At 41.5% G+C, this 14162-nt stretch overlaps 2 protein-coding genes across 2 annotated transcripts in view; one reads left to right on the top strand and one right to left on the bottom strand.

Annotated features, from left to right (window-relative positions):
- The window catches only part of LOC102214895 (ADP-ribosylation factor-like protein 15), a 97757-nt gene extending 95508 nt beyond the window's left edge, over positions 1-2249 (bottom strand). Inside the window, exon 1 of the mRNA XM_005738180.2 lies at positions 2167-2249. Coding sequence (XP_005738237.1) covers positions 2167-2178 — 12 coding nt within the window. The 5' untranslated portion in view covers positions 2179-2249. The remainder of the gene's footprint in view (positions 1-2166) is intronic.
- Positions 2250-6175: 3926 nt separating this feature from the next.
- The window catches only part of snx18a (sorting nexin 18a), a 12724-nt gene continuing 4737 nt past the window's right edge, over positions 6176-14162 (top strand). The window contains exon 1 of the mRNA XM_005738181.2: positions 6176-8144. Within this exon, the coding sequence (XP_005738238.1) occupies positions 6635-8144 (1510 nt within the window). The 5' untranslated portion in view covers positions 6176-6634. The remainder of the gene's footprint in view (positions 8145-14162) is intronic.

The raw sequence follows: 14162 nt of genomic DNA, 5'->3' as shown, positions 1-14162 counted from the left end.
CAAGCTTGTTAATGGCTCCAAAAGCCTCTGGTTAAGGTACAACTTGCTAAGGGACATTTAACCAAATATTAGTGGGGATACGTATTTATTTGAGAGTGCATGTTTACTTTTTAAACATGTGTGGATTAGAGAAAATCCAAAATAAACTCCAACTTGTCCATGAAATTCTCAATTTTAAAGTAATTAAAGACATATGCTGTACAATCAAACCAAAGACATTGCCAAACACTACAAGTGTACCATGGTAAGACTGCGTCATGGCAACAACTAGCACCAAATTCCTACATGGATGCAGCAGGTCAGTATGGCCTTTTTTTAAAAACACAATGCTGACCTCGCAGAAGTACAGCCTCTTCAACATGCTCCAGCTCCCAACTGAATACACCACATCTCAACTACTGTCAAAGCTCAAACCACAGTCATTTCCCAGCAATGTGCAGTAACTGTCAGCTTCCATTCCTATTTGTGCTACCGCTCTGCACGAAACCTGATGCAAAACCTTACCAAAAAGCCTGAACAGACTAGAATAACTTATTAAAAGTTTAGCAACACATTCAAATTAATATAGGAAAGCGAAAGAGACGCAGTTCTGGCCTAGGCTTGAGCCAGGTTTCCAGTGTTGCACAGCAGGAAAGGAGGCCCTGCGCCTATTGAGTGCCTGACCTCAGAGGACAGCCAAGCACTCAGCTCCAACAGCCCACAGTTACAGCTGTGCTTTCTGCACAAAACTATTTGTCACACCAAATCTTAAATCCTTCAAGCACGTAAGCTGGAAAGTGTTTACATTCCTGTCAATATGTACATAGGGGTAATTTTACTTTGTGCTTTATGATGAGGAGAATATATGGCAGCCTGTTTTTTGTGCAGTTGTTACAAAATGATTTGAAATCGTTGTAAATGCTGTTATGTCTGTGAAGCACCTGCTGGGTTTTTGTTGGCTCAAAATGGTCATTTTGAGATGATTACTACACATACAAGGATGACTGGTCCTCATATAGCTGAGGCAAGGAGTCTGTGTTACCTGACTTCAGAGGAGTCTGCACATTTGATTTAAAAAAAAAAGTGTATTTTAAGCTTTAGTACATTAAACAGCACTTAAAAATGCTTATTTGCAGAAAAAACCTTACATCAGAAAAACAAAGGAGGCTAAGGAAAGTCAGATTACATTAATTTCATGACACACAGTTGCTATTTTTGACAACTGTACCTTCACCCTTTGATACCAAGAACTTTCCATTACCATCTAACAGAGTTTACAGTATAACCCAAGTAAACTAAAAGTGTGTCACAGAAGCCACAAGCAAGGTAGACATTAACAGTACAGCTGTTCTGGTGGCAGCTGCTGGATAAGACTTTGTCATCTTTGCTCAAGAAATGTCCCAGCGAAGCCAAAGTTCGAAGTTCCTCTTCGGTCACATCTTGGGAGGCCCACTATAAACAAGCTGATAACACTGGGTGGGCAAGTTCCTTTGCATTTCACACTGTCATGTCCCCCATGTGAGATGACAGCACATTGTTTGTGTACACTTTTTCCTCCGGCTTCATAAATTCCCAGGGAAAGCCTTCAGTTACAGCTTCCTCTCCATTGTTGCACTGTTTCACCAGCACCCATCCCATTCCTACAATGTGGGCAAAGACCCAAAAAACATAATCTCACGGTTTAAAGCTGGTGCACTAGTCCGGATTGAAATAAATCTCTTCTTTTTGTTTTTAATCACAGATATTAAAAGTATGCAGGGGAACTAATTTCTCAACCCAGTGACAAACTGTCACTTCGAGTGACAGCTTGACTCCAAATCCAACATAGTGCAGCTTTATCCCCAGCAGCAGCGAGTTTTGTGAAGCATGGCAGCTTCGTGGCACATTAGAAACACCTGAAGAGTGTACCTAGATGGCTAGACTTGTGTCGAACAGCTAGAAACAGCTAACAGGCAAAACCTAGAGGCTACAACAGAAACCTGACATTAGCATAAAACAACACATGTCACCACGCCTATAGTTAAACACAAAATTAGTTAATAGTAACAAACACCTGGCTGTTAAAAGGTCACACACCTGCGTGACACCAAAAGCTTCATTGGGAGCCCAACTGCCAGGAAAACAAACATTCAAAGCGGTCTCTTATTGGCACAAGGAACCCCACGGCATTTCATTTCACGTACTTACCAGATAATCCATGTACTATCGCTGACCAGTCACAGCAGCACGAACTGGCTCTGTAGCAATTCCGTTTTTTGTTTTCTGTTTTCTTCAGTGAGTCGAAAATGTTACGGATTTTCACCGTACGTCGCTTCGTATCCCCCGCCTTTCGACAGTCAAAGCAAAATAAAAACCAGCCCTTTTCGGAGGGTTTACAGGCAGAATGTAGCCGCCTTCTTCGCCACTGAACCAACTTTCAGTGCAGCAGAGTCTCCGGTTGTTTCAGAAGACGAGGGTCGCCGGGTTGGTGAGTGTATTTCTCAACAAACAGCTCCTTCTTCCACCGGCAGACTTCCAGTTTTTATCACACAATATCAGTTGAGTGTTTGGTTGAGGAAACTGTTACGAAGCCTTCCACGCTACGTCACGCACGTCGTTTTGCGCACGCATCGCGGTCACATGACCAAACACATGGGTTGTCTATTTTCACTGTGAGGCTGAATGTCGCTAAATTTGCCTTTTTGTTTCTTTATTATTATTTACTTTTAAGTAGATTTCAGAGATGATTTCTGTTTATGTTTTCACTCCGAATCATATGATTTAATAGCAAATAATCCCCTGACACTGAAGATGAATAGATTTTCTCACATCCTAATCTGCGTTACAGCCACACGCCAAAGTAAGGATTATGGACTATACAGAGAGATATAGATTATTAAATCATTATGTAACATTAAACATTTGGCTCACATGTCCTTTTCAAAGGAAGCGGACAGTTCTGGCAGCATCGAGCATGGAATATTAATGTCATGTCAACTGGAAAAAAAAACATCCTGTACTTATTTACATTCCACCAGATTACTGGTGTTCACGCAGATCTAACACATCTTTCAGCTTCAGCTGCAGTTTTCTACAATGTTATCGAGCTTTCGAGCAGACTAAAACAAACTCTGGCATAATATAGCACACTATGCATAATGAACGAGAAGAGATCACATGATAAGCATACATCAGAGTGAAAGACTGGTTCCTAAACGTGGCTATTAATCCGAAGAAGAAGAAGAAGAAAGAATGCATATGCAGGTGCATAACAGCTTTCACGCAAAGGGTGACAAAAAAAAAACAAACTTTGATCAAGAAGCCTCAGAGTATTGCTAGCTACTACTATGGCACCCTATGCAAATATGGTTTCATCTCATCACCTTCCCCAAAAAGACTGCAAAGAAAACTATCCGTGGGCAAAACTTCAAATTAGCGGGATAAAAGTAGTAAGAACTATCTAGACTCTAGATAGTTCTTACTACTTTTATCCCGCTAATTTGAAGCTCTGATGAAGCTCTAATCGTGTTTTGCTCTAGATTAGAGCAAAGCACGATTAGAGCTCACGCAATTTATGTTATATCAATGTAAAAAGTCTGCTTATGTGATGGAAGCTGAATACTGAAGTTATTTATATCTCTGGAGACCACATCCTTCTTCAATATTTAATGTGATGTGCTATTAAGGAAACCTCCCTGAAGTCAGTAAAGTAAGGTGAAATGGATGTCCCGTGGATAAGTCTGTAAATTGTGGAAAAGTGGTAAGAAGAGTCCAAAGGATAACATTGCTTTTGATCTCATCTACAGAGAATTTCAAACTTGTAAACGTATAGGCTACGTGTCTAGTAATGTTCTTTTTTTCTGGAATTTGGCTCACTCAAATGTCAGTGGAGAGACCCCTGGTGGCCTGTAGGTATATAGTGGTTGAGATAACACAGTACCAGAAGTAAAGACCATCAGGACTTTCAAGGACACCTATCCATATCCACATCCAGGAGAGAAACCCAGAATCACAAACAGACTTACTCTACTACCTGAGCTCAGAGTGATCAAAAATCTAAATGTGGAACAAGCACTGCTTGTGAAAGACAATATGGGACAAGTCCGAGTTTTGAATTCTCATTTTAAAATAAAAAGACAACAAACTTTGCAGGTTATCAGATTTTCATACCTTTTGTGAGGTTTATGTGTCAATATTAGTGATATTTAGCCACTTATGACAGACGCGTACTGTCACTTAACACCATATTTTCGTATCCATCCATCTCTTTTCTCAAAATTTTGAAAACGTTCTAGAAAAAGAGAAGAAAACTCTGTGCCAGATGAACCAAACGCTGATTCGTTTCATCTGGATGTCGTGTTTTCAGTGAAAAGCTGAAAAAGTAAATGCTGGCATTTTATTTTCTTTCTGGTAAATGCCATTATATTCATCAGCATCTGCAAAGCTTGTGGATTGGGTGACTGTTTTGATGGATATAACATCAGATATGCTATTCTTCACTAGAAAGTAATTTAAAAAGGCTGTCCCTGCTTTTTCACACGCGTTGGGTAGTAGTCAGACTTCAGAAAAGTGCCCTGCAGAGTCAGTCCAAATATGAGACAACGAGTCAAAATGTGGGACAGGAGAACAAGGGATAAAAATGCTGTGTAGTCCCACATAAACCCGCACGTATGATTAACTTACCGTACTTTGAACTAAAAAAATGTCATTTGTTTTACTAAAATAGTATTATTTTCATTTCATGTTGAGTGAATTGAGTTGTGACACAGATGCACACTTTAAAAAACATCCCCTTATCTTTGCTACTTATTATTAAGAACCCCCCGATGTTTAATCGTTTTCATTTATATTATTTGTACCAATAGCACTTTGGGTAATGTAAAGAATTCACACACTTTCACTGAGAGACAAAACAAAAATGTGCCACATGGGGGCAGTGTCTACCAGGCAAAGTGAATTTATGGACCTCTTTCCCAAGGAAATGCTTACCTGCTATATGTAACACCATTTAAACAAAGCTTTTCAGCTTTTATTCAATTTTGAATCGATAAACAGTACTTGGGATGGAAAGTGGAGCGACCGCATGTAACAATTTTCTGATACTAGGAATATAAGTTCGATAATCGCGTTATTAATCATCAGAATAGTTGATAATGGAATCCCGTCTCTCCCACACTTTATTGTCTGTGTCCTTTATAGGTGGCTATGTTGAGGCATGCAAGGTTATCAGTGGAGAAAATAGAGGAAATTTTACCATTTATGTCTCGGTTAAATTATCCAAAGACTTATTGTATTTTTTGTAGTTTATTAACTTATAAGTTGGACATTAAACTGACTTAAAATACACAGAAGTAATTTCCCCATTGAGCCTTTAACTGAAAGTATGAGTGTTTAGAATGCGAACAAAGTCAGGATGATATCAGTATTTTTCTGGCATTACTTTTGACTGAGAAACCACCGAAATCCGAGCCTGACTCCTGATATCCGAACATCATTTGCGGTCTTATCTCAGACTAGCGGGTCTTGTTGTGTGCAAATATTTGCCATTTGCTTTGATAAGACTGTAAAATTTTAAGCATTGGAAAATTCAATGACTCCTTGGTTTGTTCTCGATTATAGCTACGATTAAGGACAGTGAAGTTAATTCCTTAATATTTTGAGAAATAAGTAAAACTTATAGTTTTGCTGGGAACACTTTGTATTTATAATCACTGACAATAAGATACAGCTTAAGCTGTATGCCATAAAAACATGCAGAACTAAGACTCCTGCTGTATTTTCATATACAGAAATGGATCAAAGTACTTATGAAATGTAAATTGATGCAGGAGAATGACCCCTTTCTTCTTCTTGCCCTTGCGCTGCACTGTTAATTATTAACTAGAGTCAACATCATCAACAGTCAGGCCTCTTTAAAAAAAAATCATTAATAATTATGTATAATCTTAATTTGAAGTAATTATGCAGTGAAGAAGCTCTGGGATTTGATGCCTGTAATAGTCATTAGTTTTCTGGAATTTGTAGACTGCATTTAGAGCGTTATAACCGTATGGAACGCCTCTTATTCACTAACACAATATGTAAAACTCCTGACTGTGACCTCAGCGAATACTTTAAGCCTTAAATCATGTGCTGAGGCTTCATCTTATCAGCTGTTATGTCTCTGCCGTTGCTCCCCGCAGGCGCAACGGTTTGTTTCCGATTGGAATCAATCAGTCATCGAGTCTAGAGAAACTCGCAGCGCTCACGGCAGGTTGATTTGTGTCGTCTGGGCGGATCGCGGCGTGCTGTTGCTCCACCCTCGATTATTCAGCCTGGTTGACGTGCGGTTGCTGCGCAGCTTGTGAAGACAGAAGCGTACGAGAGGGATCGGAGGGTGACTGCTGGAGCTCAGATTAGTGTTGTTGTAGAGAGGAAAGAAAAAAACCCCACTAATCCAGGTTTGCACGCTGCAGGATTACAAACACCCCAGTGCTTTTTTTTTCCCCAACACGGAGGACCGCGCTGAGAGGATCTGCTTGAAGACGCTGTTGTAGAAGTTTGTGCTCGGAGTTTTGAGAGTAGTTACTGTTGGACTGACCGAGCTAGCCCGGCTGCCCGCTGTGCCTTCCTCTGTCCCGGCCAGCCAGCCGTAAGTGAGCCCGCTGCCCTGCTCTCCTTCCAGCTGTGGTGAATCATGGCGCTCAGAGCCAGAGCGCTGTACGACTTCAACTCTGAAAACCCCGGAGAGGTGTCGGTGAAGGAGAATGAGATCCTGACTGTGTACAGCGAAAAGGACATCGAGGGCTGGTTCGAAGGGGTGAACAGCAAAGGGGAAAGGGGACTGTTCCCCGCTTCGTACGTGGAGATCCTGCGGAACGATGCCGCCTGCACCACTGTCAACAACAACAGCTGCAACACATCTGGGGACGCTAACCCGGACTTTAGATACGCCAACATCCCATCCGGAGGTTTTGACGGCTCTTATAAACCTAAAGTTGAGAACTTTTCTAAACCGTCTCCTCCTGGTTTCCCCGCTTTCTCACAGCCGCTACAGCAGCAGCAGCACGGCTACCAGCAGCCCAGCCAAGGCAGCGATGATGACTGGGATGATGACTGGGATGACAGCTCTACTGTTGCAGATGAGCCAGGTACTGTAGGGGGACGGTACCATGACTATGAAGGCAATGGACCGTCCACTTACAGAGTGACAACATCATCAGTGCCACGAGGTAATGCTCAGCAAGCCAAGAGCTCTGCTACAGTGAGCAGGAACCTGAACAGGTTTTCGACCTTTGTGAAGTCAGGGGGAGAGGCGTTTGTGCTCGGAGAGGCGTCCGGCTTTGTGAAGGATGGGGATAAAATCTGCGTGGTGATGGGTAATTATGGTCCAGAGTGGCAAGAGAACCCTTACCCATTCAACTGTGCGATTGATGACCCCACTAAACAGACCAAGTTCAAGGGCATGAAAAGCTACATTTCCTATAAGCTGACACCCACCCACACACAGAACCCGGTGAACAGGAGGTATAAGCACTTTGACTGGCTGTATGCTCGGCTAGTGGAGAAGTTTCCCGTAATCTCGGTGCCACACATTCCAGAGAAGCAGGCCACGGGGCGGTTTGAAGAGGATTTTATCTCCAAGAGGAGGAAAGGCCTCATATGGTGGATGAACCACATGACCAGTCATCCTGTCCTGGCCAGGTGTGATGTTTTCCAGCACTTCCTCACGTGCAACAGCGCAGACGAGAAGGCTTGGAAGCAGGGGAAGAGGAAGGCAGAGAAGGACGAGATGGTCGGAGCCAACTTTTTCCTCACCATCAGCCCCCCGCCGGTTCCGTTAGACTTCCAGGAGGTGGAGAGCAAAATAGATGGATTCAAGACTTTTACTAAAAGAATGGACGACAGCACCTTGCAGCTCAATGCCACCGTCAGTGAGTTTGCCCGAAAGCAGATCAGTGGCTTCAAGAAGGAGTATCAAAAAGTAGGGATGTCATTTAAGGTCCTCAGTCAAGCCTTCGAAATCGACCAGCAGATGTATTCTGCAGGACTCAACCAGGCGATCTCCTTCACTGGGGACACATTTGAAACCATCGGAGAATATTTCGCCGAGCAGCCCAACAAGGATCTCGACCCAATCATGGATTTGTTAGCTCTTTACCAAGGACATCTGGCAAACTACCCAGACATCATCCATGTTCAGAAAGGTAACCACAGTCATACACATTTACTAGATTTGTGCCCTCTGAGGAGCCTCAGCTATTTTGCTTTACGTCTTTGGATCCTTGAGACGTCAGTGGGGAATTTATGATGATTACAAATGAATTTTACGCAGTAAGCATAAAGGCCAAACTGAACTACAAAGGCAGAAAATTATCAAATACACACAATTCAAATTCAGAAGAATGTGCTTAAAATGTTTCATAATCCCAGTGACCCACATATACACTTAAAGTAAAGCAATATGGCAGCTGTGGGATCATTAAGACTTCAGTTTCAACCACAAGTTTTTCTGACGTTTCAAAGTAGAGAAATAAGCATCTTTTCTTGCTGTGACAAGATAAACAGGGTCATTTTGTCTGAGGCATATTTGCTGTTGTTAAACTGCAGTCAGGTTACTACACAGGCTATTGCACTTTGCAAAACAAATAGCCGTTGTTTGCATTTGGAAATTGGCTTACATGCTGCTGCCTCTGTTTGTCCCACCTGTTGATTGGGTGGAACCCTTCGGCCTATGTTTGAGTTTCCATTGCTGGTGAAGCATCACGTGTTAGTGGACGGAGAGAATGTCCTTCCACGGTGAAGCCTCGTCAGTCTTTGCACAGATTAAGTAAATTGTTAGACTAATCTAGGCCATCCTCCTACAGTACCCTGGCCCAGCAATTGTTCATTGTGTGGCAAAATGTCACTCATGAGAGGATACACTGTTATACAAAAGAAACTGTGGAACTGCTCTCACAACCGCTGCCATATATGCGGTACAGTTAATGCAAGAGAAAAACAAAAAGCAAACCACACCTTTGGTCTGTAGGTCATACCTGACAGACTGCTTTTCGCCTTTGTAGATACAAACTGAAAGTCCTGCCTCAAACAGTGCAATGTGGGACATGACAGAGGACACGGGCTAGTGTGCTCTCACAGGCTAATCCTTCTCATTTTTGTGCACAATCCCACTAAAAACATCTTACTTGTGCTTCATTGATAAGACATACAATTTTACAAAAGATGCTAAAAATGGCATTTTGCCAGTGCCACTGCCTGTGCCCCCAAACCACTGGGCCCTTTCACTCCACAGTCGATGACAGAGAGTGAGGAAACAGGACAGACTTTGTAGTGGCTGCAGTGGGTTACAAACATCCCAGTCACTTCAAATCAAGATCACCACGTAGGCCACATACAGCTCCAAATAAGGCGACAGCCATTCACACAGTCTGGTGTGATAAGCCCAGCCCAATTCCACAGATAAGATATTTGGAAGACCTTGCTGCAGGCACAATGTTGAGAAAAGATCAAGGAGTAGTACAAACACACAGCGGTAGACGAAAAATAAAGCTGAAGGAAAACCCGCGATATGCAGGAGATTAAAGGAAGAGCATATTGAATCTAAAATTGCTTTGATCTCATCTTGTTCCTTTATTCTGAGTCCAGTTCAGCCAGTTTTTTTGGGTTTTTCTTCCACATGAGCTTTCATTTCCTTGTAATCATTCTTTAAGCCAATAATCAATTTCAAACAAAATTACAAGTCTGTTCCAGTTTATCATACCTGTTAGCGGCTGTAAACATTTATAATCTTACATAGAAGAACAGTTGACGTGCTTACTGTACAGCCAGTATTTCCAAATGTGTGCTTGTTTATGACACCTGAATTGAAGCCTGTCACTCAGACTGCCTGAGGAGCATTAAATGCAAATATCTACTGCAAAAGTATTCACGCAGGTATCATTATATTCAGCCTCCAGTGTATATTTATGTCTACTCACTTTAGTATCGACACAGCTGTGGGGCTGGGAACATAAAGGTACACCGGCCACATACATACTCATTAGTAATACTCTTTAATAATTTTTCAATTTTTCATTTCTATCTATTGCTCTGTTTACAACCATCGTCACCACATGTGGAGGAAGTGTGCTTCTTCTTTCCCGTTAGCCTCTCTCCACACCTGAAAAGAGGACTGACCACATCCTTTGTTGTCAGAAGCCAAACTGCACGTTTCTGGAGAAGTGGTGCACAAGTGAAATTGGCTGGGATTGAAAGACAAAAAGTTAAAAGAGGATCTATATCATGTTCATTTCCTGTTTGCATTTTTCTGTGTAGACTCCACTAGAGTAGCTTCACATGTTCAAAATAATTCTTTTGTCCAGCCCCTTCTCTTCGTCCTCTGTCTGAAGCAACGCATTTGATCTCCTTTCTACTTCCTTTAAAGCCCGCTTTCTTCTGATTGGCTGGATTTTGTAAACAGAAGGTTAAAACACCTCTGTGCTTGCAGACGTTTTATGCCTGGTATATCCGTATTAAGCAGAATTTATGGTTCAGCATGTTCAGTCTGTTGGCAGTGTGGGGATGGCCTGTCTACCTGCAGAGAGCTCTGCTGTCAGATGGAGGCAGTATACAAAGTATATGGTGCAAACAGTCTGCAGTGTTATTGGTCCATCAGCCAGCCATGGAGAAAGGCAAAGTTATAGCATATAAGAGGCTGAAGTGAACTCTGAAATAGAGTGTCTAGAACACGGTGAAGCCTGAGCTTATGCCACACAGGGATTATTTGAACATACGCTAACCCCATTATTTGAAATTTTAGACTTATTTATGAGCATCCACATGATAACAGCTTAGGGAAATAATGACATGTAAACTTTAAATCGCACACAGAGAGACAAATCGCAGTGTCTTGAGTCAAGAGACTCCCTTTTCGGAAGCTTATCTCCAGAGGTAGTCTTGCACTGATATGATGGTTTCTATCTCGAAATGAAGCATACCAAAGCAGCTGCTTGTCAGACTTTATCAATACCTGCATTCCATTTTTAGCCTCCTGTTCCTGTCTCACTGTGGCCAGAGACTCCAGACAGGTTTGAATGCAAGTGACTTGTGAAATGTGAGCTTTCCTACAGAGGGACATTGACCACCACCCTATTGATCTCCACCTCCGCAGGGACCAGATTAGCTGTTAGAGTGCAGCCTGGCAGCTATAATGCTAGCTCACACTATTGACATCATATATGGCTTTGCTTTCCAAAGTTGTTTAGCTTTACTGTAATCTAATATTGACACCCTAAGTATTGTGTTGTTTCTAATAACTTGAACCTCTTGAGAGAAGAAAATGTTTATTGTCAGAAAGTTTATTGTTAGAAAGTTTATTGTTTAGGGTCTTACCATGCAGGATTAGCAGTGAGTACAATTTGTGTTGATTATCAAAGAATCTGCAGCTGTTTTTTTTAAGCAAAGACAGAACAATTCAAATGTTTTTGATCAGTTTAGATAACATCAAAATAGAGGAAACATGAATATTAATATTAACAAAGAAAAAAACCCAACTTTTGACTGCATATGTTTCAGTCTAAATTTGGTTCAGCTGCCACCAGTATGTAGAAGTGAAAGCACATCTTTTTTTTTTCTTGTGTGCTGACCTTCTGCATTAGCCAAATTTAAACAGAAGACACTTCTGCTGCTGAAAGTTCCTGTTCAGATAAAGCTTGGTGTGAAAAAAAGTGATCTTGTAATTGGTGCTTCTTTAAGGAAAACACAAAAGAGCACAACTTTATGCTCTGAGCTGTGTAGTCACAGTGATATAGTCAGTAATAAGTCAGTAAAGATGCTCAGTCACAAAGTTTTGATCATGTTTATGAGGGAGGAGTAGTACTATAGATAACACATCGTTGTATTTCGATGTAAAGAGGAAGTTTACTGGTGTATGCTATCTATCTATATTAAATCCCACAGACTGTTTGCAGAGCACAAATTCAGTAAGGGAGAACCTAGAAGTCAAGCTGAAGCCTTAATACATTTTCTTTTGCCTCCTTATCCTTATTCACATTTTTTTATTTATGCATTTTATTCCCTCCTTAATTTTACCAGTTCAGCACATCCTTAAGATCAGTATTTTCTCTGCTCTCATCAGTTTTTATCACCACATGGTGTTATAAAACAATGGCAGGCGTGCAAAGGAAAGCATCGATTTACAAGGATGTCAGGCTTTCCTGCTGAGTCAGCCTTTCAGCGTGCACTCCTGTGCAAACTCTGCGGGTCTGTTCTGATATATTGTTAAAGCCTATTTAAATGTCCTCTGATGTGCAAGTGGGTGACAGAGTGATGAGATGGGCATTGCAGCTGGTTGTGCAGGTCACAGGCTCGCTGTAGCTTGGTGTTGTGTAACTGGTGATTATATAAGACCTGAAACGGCTTCCTGCAATGAGCCCAGGAGGGTTGGGTGCCACCTCCGTGCGGGGAGGACTTCTACACAAGCGAATATCAGGACTAACCTCGTTCATCACTATCTGTGATGTTGGGTTTGTGCATCTATTTGTATTTATATATCTAGCAAATATAAAATAAGCTTCAGCTCAAATATAATGAGTAGATTTTAAAACTGGAAGGTAAAGAAGCCATAAGGAGAAGTAAGTAATAAGAACTAATGAGAACTAAGACATCACATACAATTTGAATATTAGAGTTTAGAACTAAACCGAGTGCTGAAGAAATAACTAAAGAAAGATCATCCTGCTCACTATTTTTTGTTCCAATAAATACACTATATGTACAACCACAAATTGGGGTTAACCAGAGCAGCAGACCGAGCACAAGACAAATGAAGAAGAGTGTGCGTGCAGGGTGGAGTGGGTGGAGACGAGTATTAGGGGTGATGCATGACAGAAGGGTTGCAGCAAGAGGGAAATGGTAGTGAGAGCTACTGTGGTGTATAGTTTGGAGGTGGTAGCACTGATAAACAGGACAGGAGGCCGAGCTGGAGGTGGCCAAGTTTTCATTGGGCGTGATCAGAATAGACAGGATTAGATATGAGTATATCAGAGAGACAGCTCAGGTCGAGTGCTTTGAAGAAAAAGTTAAAGAGGAAAGGTTGAGATTCAACTAGAAGAAGCAAATAAGCTTCATAAAAATGTTGATGCGTTGAAAGAAATTCTCAGGTTTTTAATGATTGACTCATTTTACCTGGTGTAACTTATAGCACTTAAATAAGTAGCCAGTGTATGAGTGCTGGCAATAAAAAGACAGATTAAGAGCAATAATAATGAGTCACATGAAGACTGCTCAAGACTCCTTGAGACATGCATGGCTTTCCATTAATCTGATGGCATTTCAGCATGCCAGCCTCATGTCTGATTGAGCACCTGCTGACTTTTCTGTCTGAGTCGTGCAGCAATCACACTAAGACCTGATTTTTATTTCTGCGGGGAAGCTTTGTAAAGCCTACGATGTAACCTAAGGAAGTGGCCCACGTCGCCGCCAGCATTTATGCTTGTGCTGATACATTAAATGCAGATTGCCTCATGGTCATGTCCCAGTGTTTTATATGGGATGCCAGTCAGAGAAGGAAATGAAATTCCAGGTTTTTTCCCCCTCCTACATCCGGCTGCATCCACCCAACCTGACCTGACATTTCTAAGTAGGTGGCAGAGTTTACAGGGTAGGGTTTCAGAGGGGTTTTACACTGAAGCATAGATCCCCATTAAGTTGGACCTGCTTAACATTTTCATATCATTTTTAACACAGTATTAGCCTGAACTGCATACAGTCACATTTATAGACTTGTTGCATGATTGGGTCAAAGTTTATCTAGCCCAAATTTTCCCAGCGTACCAACGTTATTGTAAGACCTATGAAGTATGCAATGTTGCATCTTCCACACCTGAAAAAAAGCTTCTCTCTGTGATCAGCAGCTCTGTTTGTGCAACAGGTCTGCAAAACTTACTTGCAGCTGTGAAAATCATGTAGCTTTCCATATTACACTCTATTGACACCATATCTCTGTGATCAAACTCTTGTCTTTTTCAAAGTCTCCATGGTAACAGTTATCCTGTCTTAATCCATTAGTGGGCTTTAAAACAAAGGAAGCCGGAGACCTTTAAGGTGCAGGTAAACACCATGTTTCCGCTATCATGCCGTCCATCAGTCAAATGTTCGGTTTACTTATTTAAAATGTTTCAAAATTGAGATCACGACCTGGAATTTTGACCTATAGATTGCAATGTATGTATGTATGTATGTAT

The sequence above is a fragment of the Pundamilia nyererei genome, unplaced genomic scaffold (assembly GCF_000239375.1).
Source record: "Pundamilia nyererei isolate P.nyererei 1_Seehausen unplaced genomic scaffold, PunNye1.0 scaffold00082, whole genome shotgun sequence".
Classification (NCBI taxonomy): domain Eukaryota; kingdom Metazoa; phylum Chordata; class Actinopteri; order Cichliformes; family Cichlidae; genus Pundamilia; species Pundamilia nyererei.
This window is presented reverse-complemented; position numbering and strand designations above follow the sequence as displayed.